Consider the following 23,893-nt stretch of genomic DNA (forward strand, 5'->3'; position numbering starts at 1 on the left):
GGATATCGAAGCCTAGTTTTAGTCGTCCGTCCCCCCCCTTTTTTTTTTTCCTCGCTACTCCTCCTCGCTTTTCAGCTGGTCTGCAGAGCGGTTTTCTGCAGCTCTATACGTATTGCAAGCCTAGAGCTGCGTGGTTAGTCAGCACACGCCTCTGGCAGCGCCTGCGGTGGGGCGGGCAGGCCCGTGCCTCTGCACCCGGCTGCGGAACGATTCAGGACTGGAGCACCGCCTCGCTTTTATTTATTTAAAAGGCTGCGATAACACGTACGGGATTTCCCCGATGGCTGCGTTCACCCAGCCGCGGCACGGCAACCCCCAGCGCAGCCTCGGTGCCGGGGGGAGCCCCGACGCTGGCTTCGCCGCCGCCGTCTGCGGGCGCTGGGGCGCGGGTACCTCCCGCGCCGGGCGAGGGGCGGCCGGTTGCAGTGCGGCGGCGCCGGGCCGCTCTCCTGGAGCTCCAGCGCTTGCGTTTAAAAACTTTTTTTTGCTTCATGTGTGGGGTTTTTTTGTTGGTTTGGTTTCTTTTTTTTTTTTACCATTCCTGCACGTGTTGTAGGTCCCCTCTGCTAACGCTGGGGCACGCTTTGGGGCTGGATCGCTTTATTGCCATAATTTTAAGGGCAGGGGGAGGGAAGCCCAGAACGCCTAAGATTTTCTTTGCCGCTCTGGAGAAGGCATGAAAGGCTTTGAAAGTGGCTGCACTGATGAGTTTATAAAGACAGTGCTTACCACCCCTCCGCCCCCCACCCACCCCCTTTTAAAAAAATTTTTTTAAAGACCTTGTTTAATGCCACATCATTGTGCAGTGAGGCCATTTTCAAAGGTTTTGGCATCCACAGAGGCAGCTCTGTGAAGTGGAAGCACCAGTGGGGGACAAGCCAGCTGCTTAAAATCCTTGGTGTGAAAGGGCCTCAGTGGTAAGAAGCCACAACATCCATCTCAAGGTGAGAAGCTGGAGAGCAGTATTTGGAGCTAAATCCATCTCCTGGACCTGGACCTTATCCCTGGTGGGAGCTGGAAGTGGTTGGATACTCTGTGGGATGTGAGATATCTAGTCTCTCTCCCCTCTCTGGTTTCCCACTTTGTCCCCCCCTCTTTCCCCGGTCTCTTGAGGAGCAGGACGCAGCCACTGAAGGGCAAGGGAGTGAGGCCTGAGGAAAAACTGTTCTATTGAGGGTTTTTTTGCCTTCCAAAGTTGGTAAACTGCATCTCTGGAGAGCCGAGGAGGTGGCACAGTCTGTCGCGTGATCTGCGGGTCCTTGCGGGCATGCGTCTGTCTAGTTAGGTCGGTGGCTTTGTGGTGGCCCCAGGACATAAAGCTGTCCCTTCATGTTCTGAATCATCCTTTGGAAGTGCCTGTCTGCCCTTTGGCACAAGGATGATGGAGATTGTGGTCCTTGGTCACCAAGGACACATTGAAGTGCTGGAAGATAGGCGGAATGAGACCGCCATCTCTGAAATCTGTTTGCTTGAAACAGGAGATGGAAGTGTTGAGTTTCTCATGGGAGGGCTTGAGGATCAGCATGTCCCTATGGATCCATAGCCAGTCCTGTCTGCAGGGCTAGGCTGCTTGTAAGGAGCTGCCGTGCCAAGGCGGAGAAGGCAGAAGGGTAAGCTGAGGACAGCAGTACATGCCTTGGCTGGCGCGTGACTCTAGCTGTTAGTCACCAAGGGTGAAAGGCTTTCTGGAGAGGACTTTACTGCTTGACCATTGAGTTTTGTAGCCATCGGTGATTCTGATGACTATTTAAATAACCTGATTTTTAAGTTGAAAAGTTATTTTTAACTTGTTATATTTCTGACCTTCAGTACATCACCTGCCATTTAGCTTCACGCTCTAGCTGTTTGCCGTATGCAAAGGTAGCTGTCTTTTATATGGCCTCCTGACTGGAAATTTTGAGTGCCCCCTGCCTCCCAGTCAAAATTTAGTGGTCCTCATCAGTCTGCATGAATGCAGTATTTTTTCTGTTGCCAGAAGCCTTGCCATTGCCTCTTTGTATATGTAAGCCTTTCTGTAGTGCTGGTGTGCTGTGGCTGTTCTCCCCCTGTTTTCTAGCTCTGTGGTAATCTCTTTGAGACAGGGTGTGTGTCTGAACTTCATTTACCACTCAAGAGTAACATGCTCCATGACTATATGTAGTAGCATACTTCTTTTCTGCTTTCCTTCGATATTACCAAATGTTCTGTTTGCCTTATACTCCATCAACTGCTGTTTTGCTGAAGTTTTCATCAAATTGCCCGTGATGTCCACAGGATCTTTCCTTTGTAGAAGTGTCTTGTTTGAACTTAGTGTTTTGTGTGTGCTGTTTGTTACTTTTCATTTTCCCCCTCATCTGCGTTATTTTGCCTATCTTTATGTTAAACTGTTTTCTGATTTTATCATCCAGTGTACTTATTATCATGAGACCCTTTCACAGTTCTTCACGGTTGGCTTCAGGTATGACTTCGCAAAAATTTTAACGGCAAATTATCTTTTATACTTACGTTGCAAAGGAGAGGACAAGTCTGTTTGTAAACTTCATTATGAAAATTACAGTAGGTTATTAGAAGTAAAAGCATGATATTTAACTGTGTGAATTTGTTGAGTTTGGGGCTGTTGTAGAATTTGTTGACCCTGAACTTTGCTCCGACTTCAGTCTGCAAATGCTCAGCACTTTTAGCTAGCCTTTTACAGTAAATTTCTTTTAACATCTATAAGACTCATGTCATCACGAGAACTAGGTCCCACAAAAATCATCAGGTTACAAAGGTGAGGTGATTCATTTGCTTTCATTTTGCTTAATTTTGGGCTGTTAGGATTGTATTGTCTAGCTCTTTTCTATAGTTGTCAGAATTGTACTTTTTAATAAAAACTGACAGTTCCTTGTAAACATACTTGTAGGTAATGAGGCTTTATGAAATGCACTTGGTGTTTTCAGGCTTCCAGTGAAATGGGTGAGACATAGCTGTGCTGCAGTAGGGTTGTGCAATGGGCTTCTTAAACTTGAGGATTCTTGTCACAGGAAGCAATTAGGGTGTGGTTTTTTTCTTAAAGAGAAATGAAATTTCTTAGTACTAATGAAAGACTTGGTAGTAATGGTCTGCTTTGGTAAAGATAACCACTCAGATCTCAACCCTCTTGGCCCCCCAGACACTGAAATGACAGCATACATTTCACTTAGGGGAAAGGTAAATGTGATGGTTTGCATCTTTAGAGTGCTTCACTGGAAGGTAAGCACAATTGCTATGAGACAGGACTTTAGAAACAGCAAGCAAGTTTCTACTTTTCTGATTTTAAAATACTAGACTTTTTTCTTTGTGTGGTTGTATTGACTCTGGTGCTGCAGTTAAGAACTTTATATTGTGTTGTGCCTTGTGGATCAGCAGGACTGTTCTTTAAATTTTTTTCCTGGCAGAACTCGTCTGGCGAATGCTTGGCAATAGTGAGGCCAGAAAAAAACCTGGGACCTTAAATTGTAGATTTCCATTCAACTTTACAGAACCGTAATAATTAAACTTACACACACCCACACCCAACCCTCTTAATATGTAAACAGTGAACTTTTTCTGTAAGAAATCCTAAAAGCATAAAAGCAGGATACCACTGTATCTTCTTAGTTTCCCCTTTTTCTGTCTTTTCAGAGTATAATAGTACTTTTTTTGGTAGTGGACAGGCAGTTCTGTTCAGTTGCTATAAAATGGTGCCATGGTTACTACTGTTTCAGATGATGGACAGAAGGATAAACGTGGAGAAGGGCCTTTCAAGTAGGTTTTCAGGATTTCTAGGCTATGCATTGTAATAAAGTGGGTATCTCTGTGAAAGCCAAATATTGGTAATGTATACTTTGAAGGCCATAAAGTTGAAGAGAATTACTGGAGGGCATAATTTTCACTGAGAAAGAGTTGGTTAATTTTGGTTCGTTTGTTTTTTTCTTCTCTGTTCTGGTTTGATTTTGTGTGTCATCTGCTTTGTCCTGGAAATGCTGTATGAAATGCAAGGAAGTCCTATCAAGTGTCAGGGGCCAGTGTGTGTACATAGGCTGGAGGTTAGAAGATACAAAATCTCTTATTTACAAACTAAGCAAATATTGCAGTAAAATGAGGCACATTCAAATCAGAAATTTAAACTGTTTTTTTTAAAATAGAAATGTGTAATTATAACAGCACCAGTCCACTTTTTATATTTATACATATACAGTTTTTATCTCTCAATATTGTTTTTGATGTTATTTGACTGAATCCAAAATATTTTTTTTATGCCATTATTGACTTTGTAACACTGAAAATTTGACATTATCTTTCAAAAATAGTGCTGTCTATCAAGGTGAGATTTATGCAGGGTTAAAGGAAGTTTTTGAATTTCAATTAATACAGAAGTTGTGCAAGGTAATACAGATTGTACAGTGCAAAACAAAACGTGGCTTTGAATGCCCATTTGGGACTCAGCTTGAAGTACAACAAATGAATTAAACCTTTGAAAAGGACAAAACTGTCGAGACTTATTTTAACCAGTCTAAATTTTTCACTGCAATGTGAGCAGAAAAGTCTCTCTTGCCAAAAGCCAGTTGTTGTACTTGGTGTCACAAGTGTATCCATTGCTTTGGAAGCGCTGGTGGACACTGGGCTGGGCTTAGTAGTACTGCCATCCCCAGCAGGAGGGAGAAATCTCTGCAGTTACACGTAAGCAGAGATAGTAGAAAAAGGTCTGGAAAAGTGCTCTGTCAAAACATTTCTGGGAAATGTATTCAGTTTTCACTGCAAAAATATTGCAATTCATTGTGTCAAAGGATGAAAGAACTCTTTTTCAATTTTCCTATTGAAACACAATTTGCGGTGTATTCCTAAAGAACTGTGTGCTTATCCATATGAAAATAAAGTGTCAAGGTGGAATTGTTTCAGTACTGCTAAAATACTTCTACCCCCCAACCCCCCATATTTTCACCAGTCAGAGGAGGCATTGAGATGCTGAAATTCAGGAAGGTTTTCAACAAGACCTAGTGAGAGTCAGAAAGACTTACTTTTTTCCTATTGCTCTCTTTCCATATTAAATAGCTGAGTTAAAATAGAGAGGGTTTGTCGCTTAAATAATTGCGAATTTTTCTTGATTTAAGGCAGGGACGTGGCTGGGTCTGGGACTGAGGAGTACTGGACTAACGCCGCCTAACCATCCAGTATCGCTGCCTGAATCCATTCCCTTTTCAACTTTTAAGCTAACAGAAATGAAAAAGGAAGTCTCTGTACATTAAAGTTGCTTTTACAAGAACTGGCAAGTTTGGTTTTTCTCCTTCCAGAAATCTGTATGTAGTTTATGTCCCTTTTTACTGTTGCAGACAACTGAACTATGCACATGGCAGAAGAATGAGTATGAACTCATCTGATGTCCTTACTGTAGGCTAATAAACTTTCCGAATTTGTTCCTGTGTATCCTCTCTGTGCGTTGTTTTAAATACTTTGTCTTCTGTTACTTATTAAAAAAAAAAAGAAGTTTATTTTCTAAAATGAAACTGGGTTAAAAAATACTTTCTCCAAGTGGCAATGGGTGGTGAGCTTTTTGGACTGAGGATGATGTCTTACACAGATTAAACCAAGAGATTGATAGGTCCCATTTTTATTGGGTCATTGCTTCTTAATCGGTATGCAAGCAAAAAGGAAGGTCAGTAGCAGTACTGCACACCAAACCCAAAATTCATCAACCTAGAGATCAAAAAACCCCCGTTTGCTCTGGTAGCCAGTATCTGCAGACAGTTACTCTGTCCTCCTTCCAGTTGTAACTCCATTATTTGCCTCAGTATTAAATAGAAGTTTTCAAGATTTCCAGGAAAACATAATTTCCCAGGAACTTGCAAGTACTCAGAGAAAAACTCTTTCTTGTTTCTTTGCCACCAGTTGCAAAAACAATTTTAGAGGAAAATCACTCTGTTTCTGAACTTGATACCTATTTCACAACAGAATAGTGGTTCACTAAATGCATATTTGTTCCAGGGCAAATAAATTTCTGTTAGTGTTGTCGAACACAGCTCAGCCTCTGAAGTTTAAAATGTTAGTTGTTGATGCGGTAGGTTTGGTTTAGTTGTTTGCGTTTTTTGTTTTGATTTTTTTTTTTGATTGTGGGTGTTTGGTTTTGGGGGGTTTTTTTTGACAAATAAATGGTGTGAATTTTGGAAAAAGTCTTTTACTGTCATCTTCACACAGAGCTTGATTAGGTGCTTTCTTTATTCACCTTGGATGACCAAAGATGATCAGTCAGGAAGCAATCTCTCTGTTGAAAACACAAAGGCAACCTACCTTCAGGAGAGACCAATAACCTGTTGAATACTACTTTTTTTTTTCCTCCAGGGCTATGCCAGAAAACCCCCCCAACAATATTACCAGTTTTTCCTTGACTGGGAAATGTCTTTGAAAAATAGCTTTTAGTGGAAGAGTTCAGCTTCTGTTGTATAAAACATTTGTTGTCTGAATGTTAGCATAAAAACATTATTTAAAAAAAATAAAATTAAATTGCCTTTGAAGGTACTTGACAACAACGTGCTGTTCCATAGGTGACTTTAAAGTTAGGTTGCTGTTCCATCTTTTTAACCGCTGTAAGATATAAAGTATTCTGACACAGACACTTAATCTGGCTTTGCAGTACGTCCCATGAGATACATAGGAAATAAAGCACTTGCATATGTTCCGCTTCATGAGGATTTCTTTAGTTTTGGAAGTAAGTAAAACTGTTGTTGCATGTTATGTGTGTGCTACTGATGGAGAGAGAAAGGGGAATTGAATCCTTGTGATAAAATGGACACTGATGAAGGCTTGGTTGGGCAACCCTATGCGAAAACACTATTGAGGCTTTTTCTTAGCCCTTTTGGAAGCACTTTCCTATTGTAATGAATTGCTGTTTCCAAAATGTGTTTGAGATGATTGTGAAATGCTTGGGGTCTGGCGGAACATGATTGGAGTGTGTTGCTTGGGCTCCTTCGGGCACACTCTCAGGTCGTCCCTCCTCTGCTGAATCACTAAGAAAGCATTGCTTCTGGGAAGGCTTCTAGGTGATGCAGCTTGGGGTGCAGAAGGAGCGATCTTGCTGCTTCTCCTCTGGTAGGTTGTAAAAGTGGTTTTCTCCAAGCTCCACTTTTGCTGGAAGGAAAAGGTATATTCTCTCTTCTAGTTTAACCTGTTCAGGGGTAATAAAAAGACAGTAATGATGCAGATTATCGAAGACATTCCATAATCAGTCATCTTAACTCCCAAGCTTTGTTTGCTGTTTTCAGATTTTTCTGTCTCCAAAGTCCTGGAGTGTTTCCTTCCATATCCATGCTCCCCTCCTGAGAGTCTGGGCTTTTGTCCACAGTTGTGAAAAACAGTCAGCCTCCCTCTCTGTATCCTGCTTCCATGCACATGATGAAAGACACTTCTGACAGAGCAGTGTTCAAAAGGGACTGGGCAAATCCATGGAAGAAAAATCCAGTGAGACCTATTAAATACAAAGACATCAATTACAGGTTGCTGGGACAAGATTCTTGGAAATCATCACGCTCTGCCTGCCCTGGTTTTGTGTTCTTCTGTAGACGTCTGGTACTAACCGTGATTGGAGAGCAGATATTGGGCAAGATGTGCTTTTTGGCTGACCTGCTGAAGTCATCCTTGTGTACTTTGGTATCCTGTTGTCAAGTAAAATGCAGATGGAGAAAACAAGCACAAAATTGTAGCTACGTTATCTCAGAACAGCGATGCTGCTTGGATTTTGTGCGGGGCATCTGTTCAGCAGAATGGGTTTAGCACTTAGGAGGCGGTCAGAGTTAATAGCATTAGGTAGTGCTGTTGCTGTCCTCACCTTGGGAGCTTTGTTTGGATGTGCCATGCAGCTTCCCAGAGCTGTGTAATTTGTTGGACTATATTATTAATAACACTGTTGGCAGTCTTAAACATACTTTCAGGTTGCGAGTTTAACATATCTTAATTTATGTGGAGTCCTTGGTGTATTTGGACCTATCCTTGTCTTTCAGTGTGGAGGGATGCTCATTGTCACATAAATACCTTGGTGAGAGTTCTGCCTTTTCAGCTTAGTGTGAAACCAGAGTAGTGAAAATAGGAAATTGACAACAACCTGAGCTCTTTTTAAATTGTGCTTCTGTGTAACAGCATGTTATCGGTCCTTTGGCAGGTGAGAACAGTCATTTGATCATGGTTCTCTCGGTGCCAGTCTATAAAAATTTCATAGTACATAGGCACACTTTTCTATAAATATTTTTACAGTCCTAAAAAGAAAATGAACACAATGCATGTCTGCAGCTGGGTGTGAGTAGGAGCTCCTAACTCACTAGGGTACCCTTCCCTGTGGTATTGGGTTTGATTAATAGCTATTATGTTGTGCACTCTGCCAAAAGCAAAACATTTGTGTCCACAAGAGGCCGAGTGATAACGTCATTGCTGCCGAGGATGATTAACTCTGCTCACAGAGGCACAGAAACAGAAATTGCTTTCACCCTCTTGTCAAGGTGGGAGCAGAATTTTGTGTATAATGTTCACAGAGGATAAAATCAGGCTTCTTTGGACTTAAAAACAAGACGTGTTGAAGTTACAGACTGTGAGAGAAGGTACAGACCAAGAGAGGAGGTTAAGTGGAGTGGGATGAGTATCATTGTTAAAAAAAGAAAAAAATTTGCTAGAAGAAAAACTGTTTTCTGCAGTTGCATTTTAACTGAAGCATAATGAGCATTGGTTTTATCAGCATGACTTTGAAGCACTTCGAAGTTAGAAAATACTCTTGTGCGCTCCAGTCATCTACAGACTTAAAGTTCAGCAGAAATATTTCATGGTCCATTAGTAAAGTCGTATAGTGGATCACTGAAAAGGTCCCAGGCTGTGTCTGTTTTGCAGTCAGTGGTGCTCCTTCCTCCTCACCTGCTTCCCTGGGGACAAAGGACATTAGCGTTATTATACTGTAAAGCCAGCTTCAAAGTGAACCGGCAGGTTTTAATATGAAGCTAATTGCCATACTGTAAATAGTGTGGGACACACTAAAAAGCCTGAACCCGGCACATTAATGATCTTGACAAGGAGAATATGGCTCATTTAGCAAAACTGATATTTGGAGGTCATGCTCAGTTTAAATAAAACAGACTGGTGTTTTCTAACCTGTCCCTGGACTTCTCTTGGCTTAACTAAAATAGTTGGGATCAACTCAGGGTAATGTGTTCTGAATTACAGTTGACAACTGTTCATCTCTGGTTGTATAATGCAAAGAGAGATGTTGCAATAGTTATCTCCAACTCAAGCAAATTAAATAATGGCTCTTTTGTAAGTCAGAACACTTTTGACTTCATCTGAGTTCAGGTCGAATTAATACAGGAACTGGGGTTAGAATTTTAGTGTCTTTGGCTTCTGGCCACCTGGTCAAAGTAGTGGGCTGCTTTTCTGGTAGGGCGGTTCTGGCTTCTTCCTCATTTGAGCAATGCTGGTTTGCTCAATGCCAAATAGAAGCTGCTTAACATCTTATAGTGGAAAAAAAAAACAACCAACAAACCCCCCCTTAAAATTATTAAAGAAATGTTCATGAGTTTCATTTGAAATCTGTAGAAGAAAATGTATGCTTTGTGTTCTACTATAATTGGACGTTTTTTCTAAAAAAGTTACAGTGGCAGAAAGGTTTTGCCTTCATATTTGCTGTCAAAGAATGGATGATGTTTCATGGAAATCTGTCTTATTTTCTCTTGTTTCTTGAATATAGGGAATGTTAATTTTGTAACTTCACAACAGTTTGGAAGAGAGCCTGAAGCCTGAGTCTGGTTTTAATGCTCTAATTTTACTGAACTATGCAAAGACAGTACTAAACTTTACATTGTCCTGTCTTACTAGATATCTACTATTAGGTACGTAGCAAAAATTCAAGAGGAGAATGCGAAGCTAGCATAGTGCTCACTGATGATACCTGTGAGCTATCACATCATTTTCTGGTCCTGTTTCCTAATCTGGTGGGCTGATGGAGTAAGAAAAATCAATCCACCACATGAACACTTCTTGCATGTTCTCTATTTAAGAGTGTAGTTTATTAAAATGTGATTAACAAACATGCTGTCACATTATTTGTAAAATAACTTTTTAAAAAAATTAATCTTTGACATAAGATACTCTCTGTTTTGGTTAGTGGAGGATTTTGCACAGTGAGGCTTAAATTAGCGTGCGATGACTTAAGGGTCAGCCTTGCTTTCCAGGGACAGGGAGCATGTCCTGTGGCATAGAGCATTGTAATTACAGGAGCTTGCAACGAGGAGCCAGACGAGCCGCAGGTGTGGTGTTGGGAAGGTATAGGGCTGCAGCCCGTGCCATCATGCCTTGCCGTGCCTGCTCCGCTGTTTACTTCATCAGGTGTGGGGCATGGGCAGGTGGGCACGTCTCGGCTGAGTTGGCCAGCACGTGTGGTGCAGGGTGCTTTATGCTGCTGTGTTGGCTTTATTCTGCACCTGGGGAGGCAGATCATAACAGATCCGGCTTTAGTCTGGGATTATGCTGCAGCTTTGCTTTCCTCAGCATGGAGTCTGAGGGAGGGCAAGAGAAAACAGTGGGGCTGAGCCATGGAGATGGCAGGTAGCTGGAATTGAAAGCAATACTGGAGTATGCTTGTGGGGTCATGGCAGTCCTTTGGTGTGCAGCTTCTATTTGGTTTGGAGGCCTTGAATGCTATTTAAATCAAGAAAAGTTAAGTTCTCAAGACATTTTCTTGGTATTAGACTATCTAGCAAGTCAAGTTCTGGTAGGTGGGTTCTGAAAGGTGAATTTTATCCCCCCTGAGTTCAGGTATATAACTGAATTTGGGCAGCAATCTGTTCTGACAGTCAACAGGTTGCTGCCCTGCTAGTGACCTAAAAGAGGAACACCCTCTTTCCACTGCAGAGTGAGTCTTTGTTTTGTGGGTTTTTTTTTTTAGTTCCTTATTTTTAAAACAGATCGCTGTAAATGATCAAACTTGTAAAGCTAAGTATATTTATCACATCTTCTGGCTTGTTGGGAAAGAAGAGTTTGTATACTTCAAACTGTGCAGTCTCTCTTAGGTACGACTGAGGGTTTTCTAACCTCTTAATTCTTGAGTTTCTGGTGTGTATATAGAGGAAACATATGAATCATGTTGATAAAATTTGACAGTAGGAACGACAAATTGAGCCCCAGTCTTGACACCTCTTACTGCAGATTATAATACTGAGTGCTTAAATCTCTAAAGAGTAAAGTGAAAAACCATTTTAACGCCTTTTGGGTTAACTTGGTGGTTCCACTAGAGATCTGTGTTGAGATCGTGTAGAGGACTCTGCTCCTTTACTGGAAGTCATCACCTGAGGAGCTGACTTTTTGAAGATGAGGTCTTTGCTCATTATTACACGCTATCTACTGAAGCATGAATACAACATGTCCAGGAAGTCTGAGCTTCTCCATTAGACAGATACTACCTAATCCATTGCCACATAATATCTCTGGTAAGTAGAACTACTGCATCAGAGCAGCCTGTATTTTGTATATAGCAAGAGCTCCTGTTTTCCAGCTGGTTTGCAACATGACAGGGCTCTGTGCTCCCTTGCAACTCCTAAAGATGCTGGCTGCCTGGTGTTCCTCAGAATGAGAACATTTTCTGAGGGCTCCTAGTGGCTGTGTGCTTTGCCTTGTTTAGTAATTAAAAGGATTTTTGTTTTTTTACACCAGGAGGGTTTTTTTTTGTTTGTTTATTTGCTTGGAAAATGAGAAATGATTTTGTGGTTTGGAATAGAAGAAAGATCTGGAGCCTAACACAGGCTCTGTCCTACTCTCAGGAGAGCACAGGATTGGCAAAAGCCTCCTACTCATCCATGCCTTGCTAGCTTTCCACAAAGGGGAACTGATGATTATCTGAAAAGAGGAGTCTAAAACTAGTTTTTACAAATATATGTCTATGAATTTATTTCACTTAGCATACAAAAACCTGCATTTGTAGGTGTGTATTCTGGATCAATTCCATTGTCCGAGTGTGTGAGAGACTTAAAATGAACAGCAATAGTTGTAAAAAACCAAACAAAGTAAGTTCTTTTTTACTTACTGTATGTTGAGTGCTTTCTTCAGCTTCAGTGAGAACATTTTGCATCACAATTGTCAATGTGTAAATTCTGGTAGTTTGTTTAGCTACAGGGGGGAGTGTAGGCTTGAGTTGGAGTCGTTAATGACAAGAACAACAAAATAACTAAACCAACCCAGCCCAAGCAAACCAAAAAGCAAACCTTCTGCTTGGATAAGGGACCCCACTGGTGCTGAGGGCTCTAGGCTGGTGAGATCCCGTGGGTTTTGGCGGGTCAGCTAACTTTGGCTGGTATGTTGGAACACAAATAGAAGTTAGAAGCAGTGGAAAGAGCAGCAAAGTTCATGTTTACTGGAGGCCCTGGTGTTCTCCATACGGTCAGGGTGGGCTGTGATGTTAGTAATGGCTTGTGCCCTGGGAGGTGTTTTGTTGCGTATTATTATTATTACTGTTACTATTATTGTATTTTCTTCTGTAAATCTAGAGTTTCTTTTCCCTGTTTTACTTCCTTCTGTTTACCCAAACTGCTAGATTTCCCCCTGTAGTCTCTTCTGTTTTTCTTCTAAAACTCCTTCTTGCCCTTCTCTCCTGCAGTGTTTGCATCTTCCCTCCATCGTTCTTCCACACCCGTCTTATTTTTTCCTCATTTTCCACAAAGCCTCTCCCTTCTTCCCTCTTCCACAACCAGCTGTTTCACTTTCCTACCTTCCACTCCCAATTTTTCCTTCTCTTGAGCTCTTCCCTCGTGTCGCAAATCCTACATTCCTTGGTTCCTCCCATAATTTTTTTCTCAGTTTGTCTTTCCTCTCACTTCTTGTATTGTTTCCCTCTCACGTTCAGGCCTTCCACGTGGCACCTCTTCCTTCCCCCTCCGCGTGCAGGTGATGGGCAGAGGAGGGGTGGCAGCTGCCTAGGGTGTGGTTGTGAACACATAGGCCATGTCCGTGGTGGGATGTTTGCACCTGCCTCCTGATGAAGGCATGACCTCCTTCAGAAAGGTCTCAGCTCTGTCTCTCCTAGACCTCCATTGGTAGAAACTGCCAGAGCACCCAGTGCCTCTTGGGAAATCAGATAACGTTATTTTTTACAAGTTGCGTATTTTTGAGACTAGTTTTTCGTGCTTCCCTTTCTTTAGAAAATGTTCATGTAGTAAGAAGACAGGAAATAGGATGATGCTGTATCTCACTCTCTTCTACTCTCTGCCACCTACATGTTTTTTGGTATCAATTATTGATGCAATCTCTCAAATCTTGTATGTGACTCTGTTGTGCAGTTTTCTAAACCCATGGCTACTGCCATCTATATAGCGGTGCAGTTTGCTGCCGTGTGCAGTGTCTGGTTTTCTTTAGCCTTAACACCTACTATTTGAGAAATGACTTTGTCGATTGTGGTAGTATGCAGCCCGACAAGAGTATTACTCCTCATGACTTACAGCAGTGCGCGGTACAATGTTTACCCTTTTCCCCAAATTTCTGTCTCCCACATCTATTACTGAAAACTGTTAGTGATGTTTCTGAATTGGACTGGGTGGCTTTAGGGAGAATATTTCTTCTTTACATTGAACCAGCTAAATCATCGGCCCAACGAGCTTATCGGTGCAACAAGCTCTTGTGGAGAGTCTCTCCTTGTCTTCTCCCCTTCACTTTCCTTGCCATCAGTTATGAGTATTTTCTCACCTCTGTACATTTTCAGCTTAACCTCACTCTTCATTGATGCTCTGGGACAGCATCAATGGAATATTTAATTTGAAGAATTTTTATTTGAGGAATATATAATTCATGTACTGTACTATGCTGCAATAGTGTAGAATTACCTAAAAATGCACTGATTCTTTTGCGGGTCATTATTCTTGATGACCAAGTAAAGCTAGCTAAGTATCACGCAGACCCATCTTAGTGCACGTTGCACTTGAAACTGAGTTTTTGAGCAGTTAGCGTTGCATTACCTTTATTTACTCTAGCACTAGCAAATTTTGGTATAGATATCAGTCATGTAGTAAAACCCTTTCTGGTAACATCACTGAGTAATAGGCCTTATTGTGAAGACCTGGAAGTCAGAACTAGGATCTATTCCTGAAACACTAATTCTTACTCAAATTACTAACAGTACTGACTTCAATGAAATTGGAAGAATCCAAGCACATAATGGTAATTATTCTGGCATGGGAAAGCTGACTGTTTTTAGAGCTATTTTTATTGATGTGTTTTTAAACCTCACTTATTCCAGTCCTTCCCCCTTCCCTTACTCTTGGACAAAAATAATCCATCAAATATTTCTGGCTGGTATCTGCAAAGTGAAAGTCATGTTCCTTTGAAGTGGAATAGAAGGAAATATCATGTCTGTGGTTTTGCTGTCTGTGTATAAAATACAGTCATTTATTAAAAATATTTATAATATCTGACGTTTTGATTTTTGGATCTGTTTATCTATAAAATATCCTAGGTATTTTATAGTCCCCAAATAGCTTAAGTTCCATATTTATGTCTTAGATTTTGATGCTGAAACATGTATTTGTAAAGGTACATGAAAGCTAATTTAACCAAAGGAAAATTTAGATAAAGACTTTTTCATATTAGAAAGAACTCATTAGAGGATGATGACTTTAGTGGTGAGCCCTTTCATGAAGCCTTTATGGAACAACCTTTAGCTTAACAGGGAAACTGAGTGTTTCCTGGATATGTAAGAGGGTTTTTTCCCCTGTAATTTTGCAATGACTTTTGTGGGGTGTTGCTTTTTTTCCCTTGAGAAACAGAGGGAGAGACAAATAATCTAAATAGAATACTACCATTCTCCCTTCTAAGGAAGAACTAATAACAAGTAATAATATGTAGTAACACGTTCTAAAGGGCCAAATGATAAATTAATGGAAATGGGTTCTTGTATATTGTTTTGGAGACTAAGCACATTAGGCTGAAATGTTTCACAATCAACACGCCTAATTACTGTGTCTGCCACATTCATCTATTTAAGTCATTCCCAACTTTTGGATTGTTGCCTAGAATATTACAGTAATACGTGTTTCAACTGGTTATTCCCTTGTCACATGTAACTTCATGAAGGAGGCTGATTTTGTTTGGAAAAAAGAAATACAAGTGAGCATTGGCAGTAAGTTTATAATATTTGATGAGAAGGGATGATCGGTTTTGTAATGTTGATTCGAATGAGTTGCACGTGAACTGATGCCGTATTTGTTTTGTCAGGTCAGTGACTTAAAAAGTGCCTTTGTCAAGTCACTTTTATGAGCGAGGACTGCTACACCTGTATTCTCAAAACCCCGTCTTTGCCAGCCAGACATTGCCTTCACCTTACACCTGGCAGAAGATACCTCAGCTGTCTCCATTTGCCAATTAGTTGATGGAAAACTGAAAGCAGGAAAAGAGGAAGAATAATAATTATTATTCCTGGGACATGAACAAATGACTGCATTGCTTTTCTCGTGTAATCGATACCAGCAAGCAACTACTGTTCTATCAAGGAGTGCCATTGCATTGAAGGACCTTGGCTTAAAACTGGTGCATCTGTGACACAATCAACAAGCCCACGTGTTTTACAGCCAGAAATGCAACTGAGCATGTTTTTTCCCAGCCAAAAGTCTACAAGCGGGACTTAATGATTGATGAGTGACTGCTTGCTGATAAACTTTCTCTGTTTATTCTGCTTTGTGTGCATTGGACATCATTAATGGTCCCCCACTTTTTTTAATTTTCTTCTCGATTGCAATTGAAATTAATTTTTCAGGGGGTTTTTTGTTGTTGTTATTTCAGTTTCCTTTTTTTCTCCCTTCATCGTTAGTTTGGGAAATTTCTTCAGTATCATTCACTTGACAGCAGTTTACACATTCAAAATCAGCTTTTCATCATGGCTTTGAATGTTGCTCCTGTAAGAGATACAAAATGGCTAACATTAGAAGTGTGCAGGCAATTTCAGAGGGGAACTTGTTCACGCTCTGATGAAGAATGCAAATTTGCACACCCACCTAAAAGTTGCCAGGTTGAAAATGGAAGAGTTATTGCCTGCTTTGATTCCTTAAAGGTAAGAAAAAAACATTGCACATGTAGTAAAAGTGCTACTGCATTGTACTGAAAGTAAAATGTGAAATGATGGGTTACAACTAAACCAGATAAATCAGAAAATCATTTAGTTGTCGTAAGTTGTATATTAATACAAATGTTGTTTGTCATAACTTCTATTTATAGAAGCTTTTAAATGGTTTCTTTCTAAGGATATTCTTTTCAAGTGTCAATATGTTGTTTACAGAAATTGCATATGACTGTGGGATACAGGATTGCTTACAGCTGGTGGGACAATTGTGTTCTTCAGAGTACATTTTATGAATTATTGATGTTTCATGGGAAATGAAAGTACATGGTAGCGCAATACTAGGCCATTACCAGAGTTCTAATGAAACAAATCACACGGGTAGAATGCAGATTCTTTCATTTAAATCAAGAGAAATAAAAAAAGTCTATCCATTACTTCAGGTTTGATACAATGGGTTGTTTACCCTTGGTATTGGGGACTCTCAGATAAATTAATAGCATTGATGTTTACATATATGGGTAGTGCAGACAGCAGTGTAAGTTTAGAACAGTGTGAAGGGGTTTCCTCCTTTGGAGGAGAGTTAGCAATTACGTTGTTAGGCCATCAACTTCTTCTGATTTCCTAATGACACCAGGCATGCTTTAGAAAACTTTAAAAAATTCTGTAAAAATACTTCGTGTACTGCATAAAAGAAGATGAATGACTGTGGGCTTTTGGAAGTACACAGTGTTTTCTGTGATGACATATGTGTGTTATGTCAACAGAAAACGCTTATTACATATAAATAATTAAAGAGCAAATTCGAGCATTTAAGATTTTACTTTGAAAGTTCTGGATGTGGCTTTTTCTTTTGGGCATGGGAGATCATCTTAGCTTGCTTTTTAAATTAGCTCTGTAGATCAAAATTTCAGTTACTCACAGAGAACGTTCTTCCTGTGAAAACATCAGTGTGAATGAGAAGAAAATTCAGTGTTATTTGAAAATGTCGATTTATTTTCATTAAAACTTTTTTTTTTTTTTCTGGTGCAGTGCAAGATACTGTGCTAGGCAACTTTCTTCTGGGTTTTCTCATTTCTTCTCTTCTTTTGAAGATTCAGAAGAAAGTAATTCAGGGGAAGTGTTTGTGAGGGGGTTATATTCTGTATACCCTGCGAGCCAGAACACCACCTTTGGAGTCATGGCAGTATGTCATCGAGTAATATTAATGACCTTAATCCACGGATTACTGCATGGTAAACTGTAACAGCTTCTTTGTAGATGTTCTTGTGTATGGTTGCCTGCTAATGGGATAATACTTTTGTTTTTAAACAGGCAGGCTAGCATCTGCAATAAATGGGCAATAATAATTTTTTATGAATAATAAGAAATTTGGTAGAAGTTTCTTCTTAAAAACAGTTTTTAAGTCTTGTAAAGGCTCAGGGCTGTGGCTGGGAGGCTGGAGGTTGGCAGCAGGGCTCAGTCACCCATGGGCTGGCAGGGTGTGGTGGGTTTGCAGTGCAAAAAGTGCTGCTGCCACTACATCATCCTGGACGGCAGAGATGCGCCTGTCCTTGCTGCCCGAGGACAGCATCACTCTCCCTGGCAAGGGTGCTCACAGCGGAGGTGCCAGCTATTCAAGCTGGAGGCTTTTGTGCAGGGATGGTTATTGCCCATGAACCGAAACTGGAGTGACAACCTAAGCTAATAATACGTGAAGAGAAGTCCTGAGGGATCACTGTGGATAACTTCCTGACAAACCAGCACCATTGCTCAGTGGAGAGAAGTCCAAAACCATGCGAAAAACTTAGTCATAGCAAGTAGGCATGTTTTTCCTAGTGCAGGGGGGCATCTGCTCCGAGGGGCCGGTTCCCTCCAGCCTGCCTCTGGTGGCCGAAGTGGTGCTGCTCCATCGTGCTGCCTGTCCTCACGCTCTTCCCAGCTGGCAGAAGGGAGCATGTACTTAAGTCGTGTTTTCAGGTTGAGTCTATCGGGTTAAATTGCTGGTAAAGATGATATTACACCAAGCAGTCAGATTTTGGCCTGAAGCAGCAGAAGTAAGGTACAGGTTTCTTCTCACCAACCCTGCTGCAGGCAGAGGGAGATCCAGTAACGGGACAATGTCTTAAACTGCAACTCTTCACAGCTTAGCATGAATTGGAGCTCTGTGTGTTTTGTGTGCTGCCTGCCCCTGCAGTGCATAAAAAAGACCTGTTAGGGATCATGGTGAGTGAGTGGCTCTTGGCTGTATCAGCTGGTATCCTCACAGCCATTATCTCTGTTATTTGGAAGAGTTTTTGTAAATTACCCTATGTACAGCAGGAATGTGCCTGCTTAGCTCAGTTTGCTTATTCTGCTGGTTGAGGGGCTGACGTCATTAGTCACATAAATCTATTTGATGCATAGGAGTTGGGAATACTGGTATTTGCCATACTGTTTCAGAATAAGGCTTTGGCACTCAACAAGCAGGATAACTTTACATGTAAATAAACAGGAGTATAGAATTATAGATAAAATCAGAATTTAATTAAAAAAACCAAGAGCTGTTTTCCTTAATGAGCACTAAAGAACCGCACTTTAATGCAGGTAATTATTTAGAGTTTATTTACATAATATCTAGAACTTTGGAGACAGTGCTCTAACTGTCTTGGTTTGGTGTACCTGCTGTAACAATAAATTATAGCGAGTATGTTGAGTCTCTGTGAATAAACATCTTGCTACCCAGAGAAGACAGAATTGTTTTTTACTCTCCGAGGTATGTGTTACTTTTGGTGGTGCCTGGTAGTTACAGTTGCTCCTTAAAAAGTCAGTCAACCACAAGTTAGTGCTCTGAAAGGGCTCTCCTTTACACACTGATAGATCAAAAGACCCCCTGTTTTGGAAAGGGACGTATGCGCTCCAGCATGCCGCCTTCTTTCCAGATTTCCAGGGTAGATGAGGGAAGGGAGCATGGTATCTGCCAGCTGGATGAGGCTGCCAAAGCAGCAGTATGGAGCTATGGGAAAGAGTCCAGCAAAGGGCCACAAAGATTGTTGAAGGGTCTGGAGCATCTCTTATGAGGAGAGGCTGAGAGCTGGGACTGTTCAGCCTGGAGAAGAGAAGGCTCAGGGTGATTTTATCAATGCGCTTAAAAACCTGAAGGAAGGTTGCAAAGAGGACAGAGCCAGGCTCTGCTCAGTGGTGCCCAGTGACAGGACCAGAGGCAATGGGCCCAAACTGAAACATGGGAGGTTCCCTCTGAACATCAGGAAATGCTGTCATTGTGAGGGTGACTGAGCACTGGCACAGGTTGCCCAGGGAGGTTGTGGAGTCTCCATCCTTGGATATATTTAAAAGCTGTCTGGACATGGTCCTTGGGCAGTCGGCTTCTAGGTGGCCTTGGTTGAGCAGGGCATTGGACCAGATGACCTCCAGAGGTCCCTTCCAACCTCAACCATCCTGTGATTATGTGACCAGAAGCATCTTCACACTGACTTGCCCGTAGCCTCAGGGTTGTTCTAAGCTAGGAAAAGCTGACATTGGGACTGAAGGTAATAATCCCAGCCAGGGACACCTGTCTCCATGCTGTGCCATGTCCTCCATTGTGCTCCCACCAATGTCTTCATGATTGTCTGGTGCACCAGGTTGGGAAGTTGTGGTTAAACCTAAGTTGTTGCATTTGCTGCTGACAGAAAGGAAGAGGGGCCATTTGGCACCAGCAGAGCAGTGTGTGACTTCTGTCAGTGATAGTGCTATGGCCCTAGGCTAGGCTTCTGGAGTTAACAGGATTGCATCAGAAACCAAATTTTGCTATATTAAAGAAGTGTATTTGTAGGTCTGTTGGTTCCAAGTAAAAGGTCAACAGAATTTAATGGACCTTGTTTGCTTTTAACTCAAAAGGGATTTTTGGCTCTGAATACCTGTCCTTGCAATACTTGACTTTAAGCCCAGCAAAAGTTGCAACAGCAACCCGTTGGACCAATTAGTTTTGAGGATCCAGAATGCTCACTGTTGTAGACTGTCTGAGCTCTGAATATCTTTTGAGATGTTCCAGCTAGACAGAAATAGTTGAAGACTAATGAGCCTGGTTCAAATTCAGGCCAGGAACTTGCTGATTTCAAGCCAGGTTCTGCCGCGTGGACTTCTGAGATGCGGCTCAGCATTTGTTTCTCACTCTTTAAAGGACAGAGCCCAGTCTGTTCTGAACAAAGCATTTCTGGGGTGTTTGGAGAGCACAGATAGGTCATTCCTGTGCACCCAATGGATGATAGATGCGGCAGTCAGCCAGATGAGTGCCTGTTAGCCCGTCATAACATCACCTCCAGTGATGGGGCTCCTCTGGCAGAAGCTGCCCACTGTGACTCAGCCAGCTGGTGTGGCTGTGCAGGCAACTGTACCAGGCAGTGGCCTCAGTGGGGTTAATGCAAGGATGAAAGTGTCTCTGAGCTAATCTGGTTGACTGTGCCTGAGATAAATGAAGGGGTACTTCCATGGCAAGGCCCAGAGCCCTGCCAGTGGGTGGGACAATGGAGGATGCTGGGGAAGCACTGCCATAGCCTTGTCTGCTGCCTTAAACCCTCTCAAAGTCTTTTTGGAGCCCTTAGGGGCACCCCTTTGGATGCTGCAGTATTTGTGCAGCAGGAAGGGTCTGTGAAAAGGGCTGTCTAGCTGGGAAGTCTGAATTTCAGGAGCTGTTCTGTTTGTATTTTTATACTTCTCGCTGGGTTTCAGTAGCTTAATTTAAAATTGAAGAACGTGGTTATATAACATGTAATATATCACATTTAGATCCCTCCAAGTTGGTAAGCAAACCTCTTCTCAAGGCTTTCTTGTCCGGCTACTAGTAAAGAACAAAATCCTTTCAAAGGATGCTAATATATAATATAGTGCGTGGGGAGAAGACCTCACAACAGTGTGCTGTATTTGAGCTGGAATTAAAAAAATAAAACACCCAACAACATTAAAATGAATGGTGGTGTCTAGGAGGAGGAGGAAAAGCTTGGCAGATAAATATGATCATGTGCATTTTGCTGGGAGTTGACTATCATGTTTGCAGGCAAGTCTGTGTTTTAAATTCGTGTGTTATTTCTTGACTCAGATTTACACCCTTTTCTGCAGGTCAGCTACTAGAAGGATATGTTGTCTAAGCTAATACAGATAACAGAGGTATCTCGAAGATACTGTCATTGCAAGTTTTATGGTGGTAACAAGAAAATGAAAGCTTCTTTAGGGCTACAGATGGCTTTTTCTGTATTTTTTTATCTATTTACTAGTGTCTAAACACTTTGAGCTCTTCTATTTATTGAGCCAGCAGACTAGTGTGAACTGTTCATTTGCATTTTCATGAAAGCCTTTTAAGAATATGCCTATCTGGTCTCATTTGGCACCACAGAATAAAAGGTAATTGAAAGCTGTACACAGAGACCTGTTTACCAACTTAAAAGGGTTCCAGGGGGGGGAAAAAAAATTAGGAACATCCACTTTGATAAAATATCTGGAACTGAAAAGAATATGTTTAAGATGGCCTCAGCTTTATTTAGAAAAAAATAAAGGGCGGGGGGGGGGGGGAAGTCTTTGTAAAGTGAGCAGGCTGTTTGTAAGAGAGGTGAGCTCAGAGCTGGGATGCAGTAGGTAGTCATTTACCTTCCGATAATTTTTTTGTGGATCTCTAAATATTTTACGATTATCAAGGACCAGGATCACCTCATACTTTGAAGTAGGTGATATCCACTCTCCCTTGGCAGCTGAGGCATCTGGACAGACTGTAGATGAGCACCATATGCAGAGGGGATTGGCTAGTTTTGTCTGTACTAGAAAGCATTTAAATGGGTGTTCAGTGTGCTAGCTGGCTGAATTTCTGCCCATCACCCGGTTATGTGGTGTGACAGTGTTCAAAGACAAGGTGAGTTCAAGGGCTGTGCCTACAGCTGTTGGGGAACAATGAAATGGGCAAACTTATTTCTTCTGGGTGACAGAGGGGTTTATTCCTGCTGGGCCCATGAATTTTGCCTGCTTTGCTGCACAGTGACCCAATTCCAGCAGGATGGGAGCATACAGGCTGTGATTTTCAGTAGTTGTGGGCTCTGGGGATGTGGAAGTTGCAGGCTGAAACTTCCCAGGTGGGGGATGCAGAATCCAGGTCTCACACTTCTTGCAACAAGTTTGGGTGCATCCTTTTTTTTTTTCACCCACTTCTGTTTTTTTCTCTTGTAAATAGTCCAATAAATTACAGGTAGTCTGAGAATACCAGCTGGCAGAAGCTTTTTGTGTCTGAGTTGCTGCAAAGTGTGGGCATGAAGAGAAAGTGTCAATCAGGGCCAGTTTTAGATGACTGAGAATTAACTCTGTAGGCTCCCGCTGTATTAGAATAGCATTGGCCACCCCAGGTCAGACCAAAGCCACATTTAGCCCAGTGACCCAGTAATGGCCAGTAGTGGATATTTAGAAGGTGATGTGCAAAGATGCAATGTCTTCCTGGAGTGCTCTCCTAGCTCCTGGCGGTGTGCTGCTTGGGTGCATCAAGAGCCAGGCACAGTATGGTGGTGCTTAACAGCTCTCAGTGCCCAACCATCTTTCCCCTGAATTTGTCTCACTGCTTGTTGAACCGTATATATCTTCAGCACCCACAGCATTCTACAGCAAGGACTTCCACAACTTCATTACATACAGCATGGAAACCAACTTCTGTTGTTCATTTCAAGCCTCCTTGTCTCATGGATGGCCCCAGTTCTTGTATTGGAAAATCAGGGGAGATTCTCCCTTGAATTGTCCTAAGGATGAATCTGGGTGAGACTTTTTCCACTGACTTCTCTCAGGAAGGGTTGTATTTCTCCCCAGTGAGTTCAAAGGAAGTCTCATGAGAGAAGACTCATTGTTTTAAATCTACTATGTGAAAATACTGTAGGATTCCTGAAGGGCCCTGCTTTTTCAGGATGTGGGAATTTTTTTGGCTCAGAATAAAGTGCAAGGCATCAGATGCTACATGAAATTATGCCATCCTGTTTCCTGAGACTATATTTCACCTTATATCCAACCCGTGCAACTGTGAGCTGCTGCTAAAAAGAGACGGTTACATTCAGTCCCATGTCCTATCACAACTGGCTCCCCTTTTTTTTTTTTTTAATCTCTGTTCAGATAATCATGCAGCCATGCAACTTCTTTGAGTTGATGCAAAGGAAAGCAAAGAACTACATGAAATGTGAGATGAAACTGAATTCAGGCAGCAACATCTAGCATAAACTGAGATACAGTGGGGTTCAAGAAAGCGGAATCTCTATCTTAAGACCCCCCCTTGTCTCTAAGTTCATTGACTCCTAGTATTCCCTGCATTCAGTCACCTGTTCTTGTTTGTTTTCTGCAAAAAATATTTAAATGTTCTTCTGCTGTCCTCCCAGCACGCACAAGTTCCTTTAACACTTCCTTTTTCCTTTTTACCTCCCTTCCGTCTATTCACGTAGCTGTCTCCATGCCAGCTTTTCTGGCTTGGAAGGGTTAAAAGCAAGGTAGGGTTAACAACCAGCTAGCTGAACTGCTGAGCGGATGCCCTTGAAAAAAATCCGTGAGCTTCGCTTAAATTGGTTAGGAGAGTGTTAAACAGAACTAAAAGAAGTCTTTACCTGTTGTGTTACGTTTAAAAGATAAATCAAAAAGCTGTGGGTGTTTGCTCACTGCAGAGGGGGCCCATACCGCTTGCTAGGATTTGTCACTTTTGAGAGGGGCATTTCTAATCTGTTTCAGAGCAAAGTCTGGAGGCACAGCTCAGCCTGTGAGGTTTAACCGGCCGCAGGCCGCTGGTGCCAAGCCAGGGGCTGGCTGCTGCAGCACAGGGCACTTGCCATCAAGTCAACTTGTGAGGAGCAAGTCCTGACCTGCTGCCACTGTCTCTGCCCTCAGCAG

The 23,893-nt window shown here is 41.9% G+C and overlaps 1 protein-coding gene across 11 annotated transcripts in view; it reads left to right on the plus strand.

Moving 5' to 3' along the window:
* The window catches only part of MBNL2 (muscleblind like splicing regulator 2), a 113,533-nt gene that overhangs the window by 22,672 nt on the left and 66,968 nt on the right, over positions 1-23,893 (plus strand). For 10 of the 11 annotated variants that reach the window (XM_037375771.1, XM_037375772.1, XM_037375763.1 and 7 more), the window contains one exon: positions 15,202-16,033. In XM_037375771.1, coding sequence (XP_037231668.1) covers positions 15,860-16,033 — 174 coding nt within the window. In that variant the 5' untranslated portion in view covers positions 15,202-15,859. Of the gene's footprint in view, positions 1-921; positions 945-15,201; positions 16,034-23,893 lie in introns of those variants that run through there. The other variant, XM_037375764.1, reaches the window with a different exon arrangement.

The sequence above is a fragment of the Falco rusticolus genome, chromosome 2, assembly GCF_015220075.1.
Source record: "Falco rusticolus isolate bFalRus1 chromosome 2, bFalRus1.pri, whole genome shotgun sequence".
In the NCBI taxonomy this organism is placed as follows: Eukaryota; Metazoa; Chordata; class Aves; order Falconiformes; family Falconidae; genus Falco; species Falco rusticolus.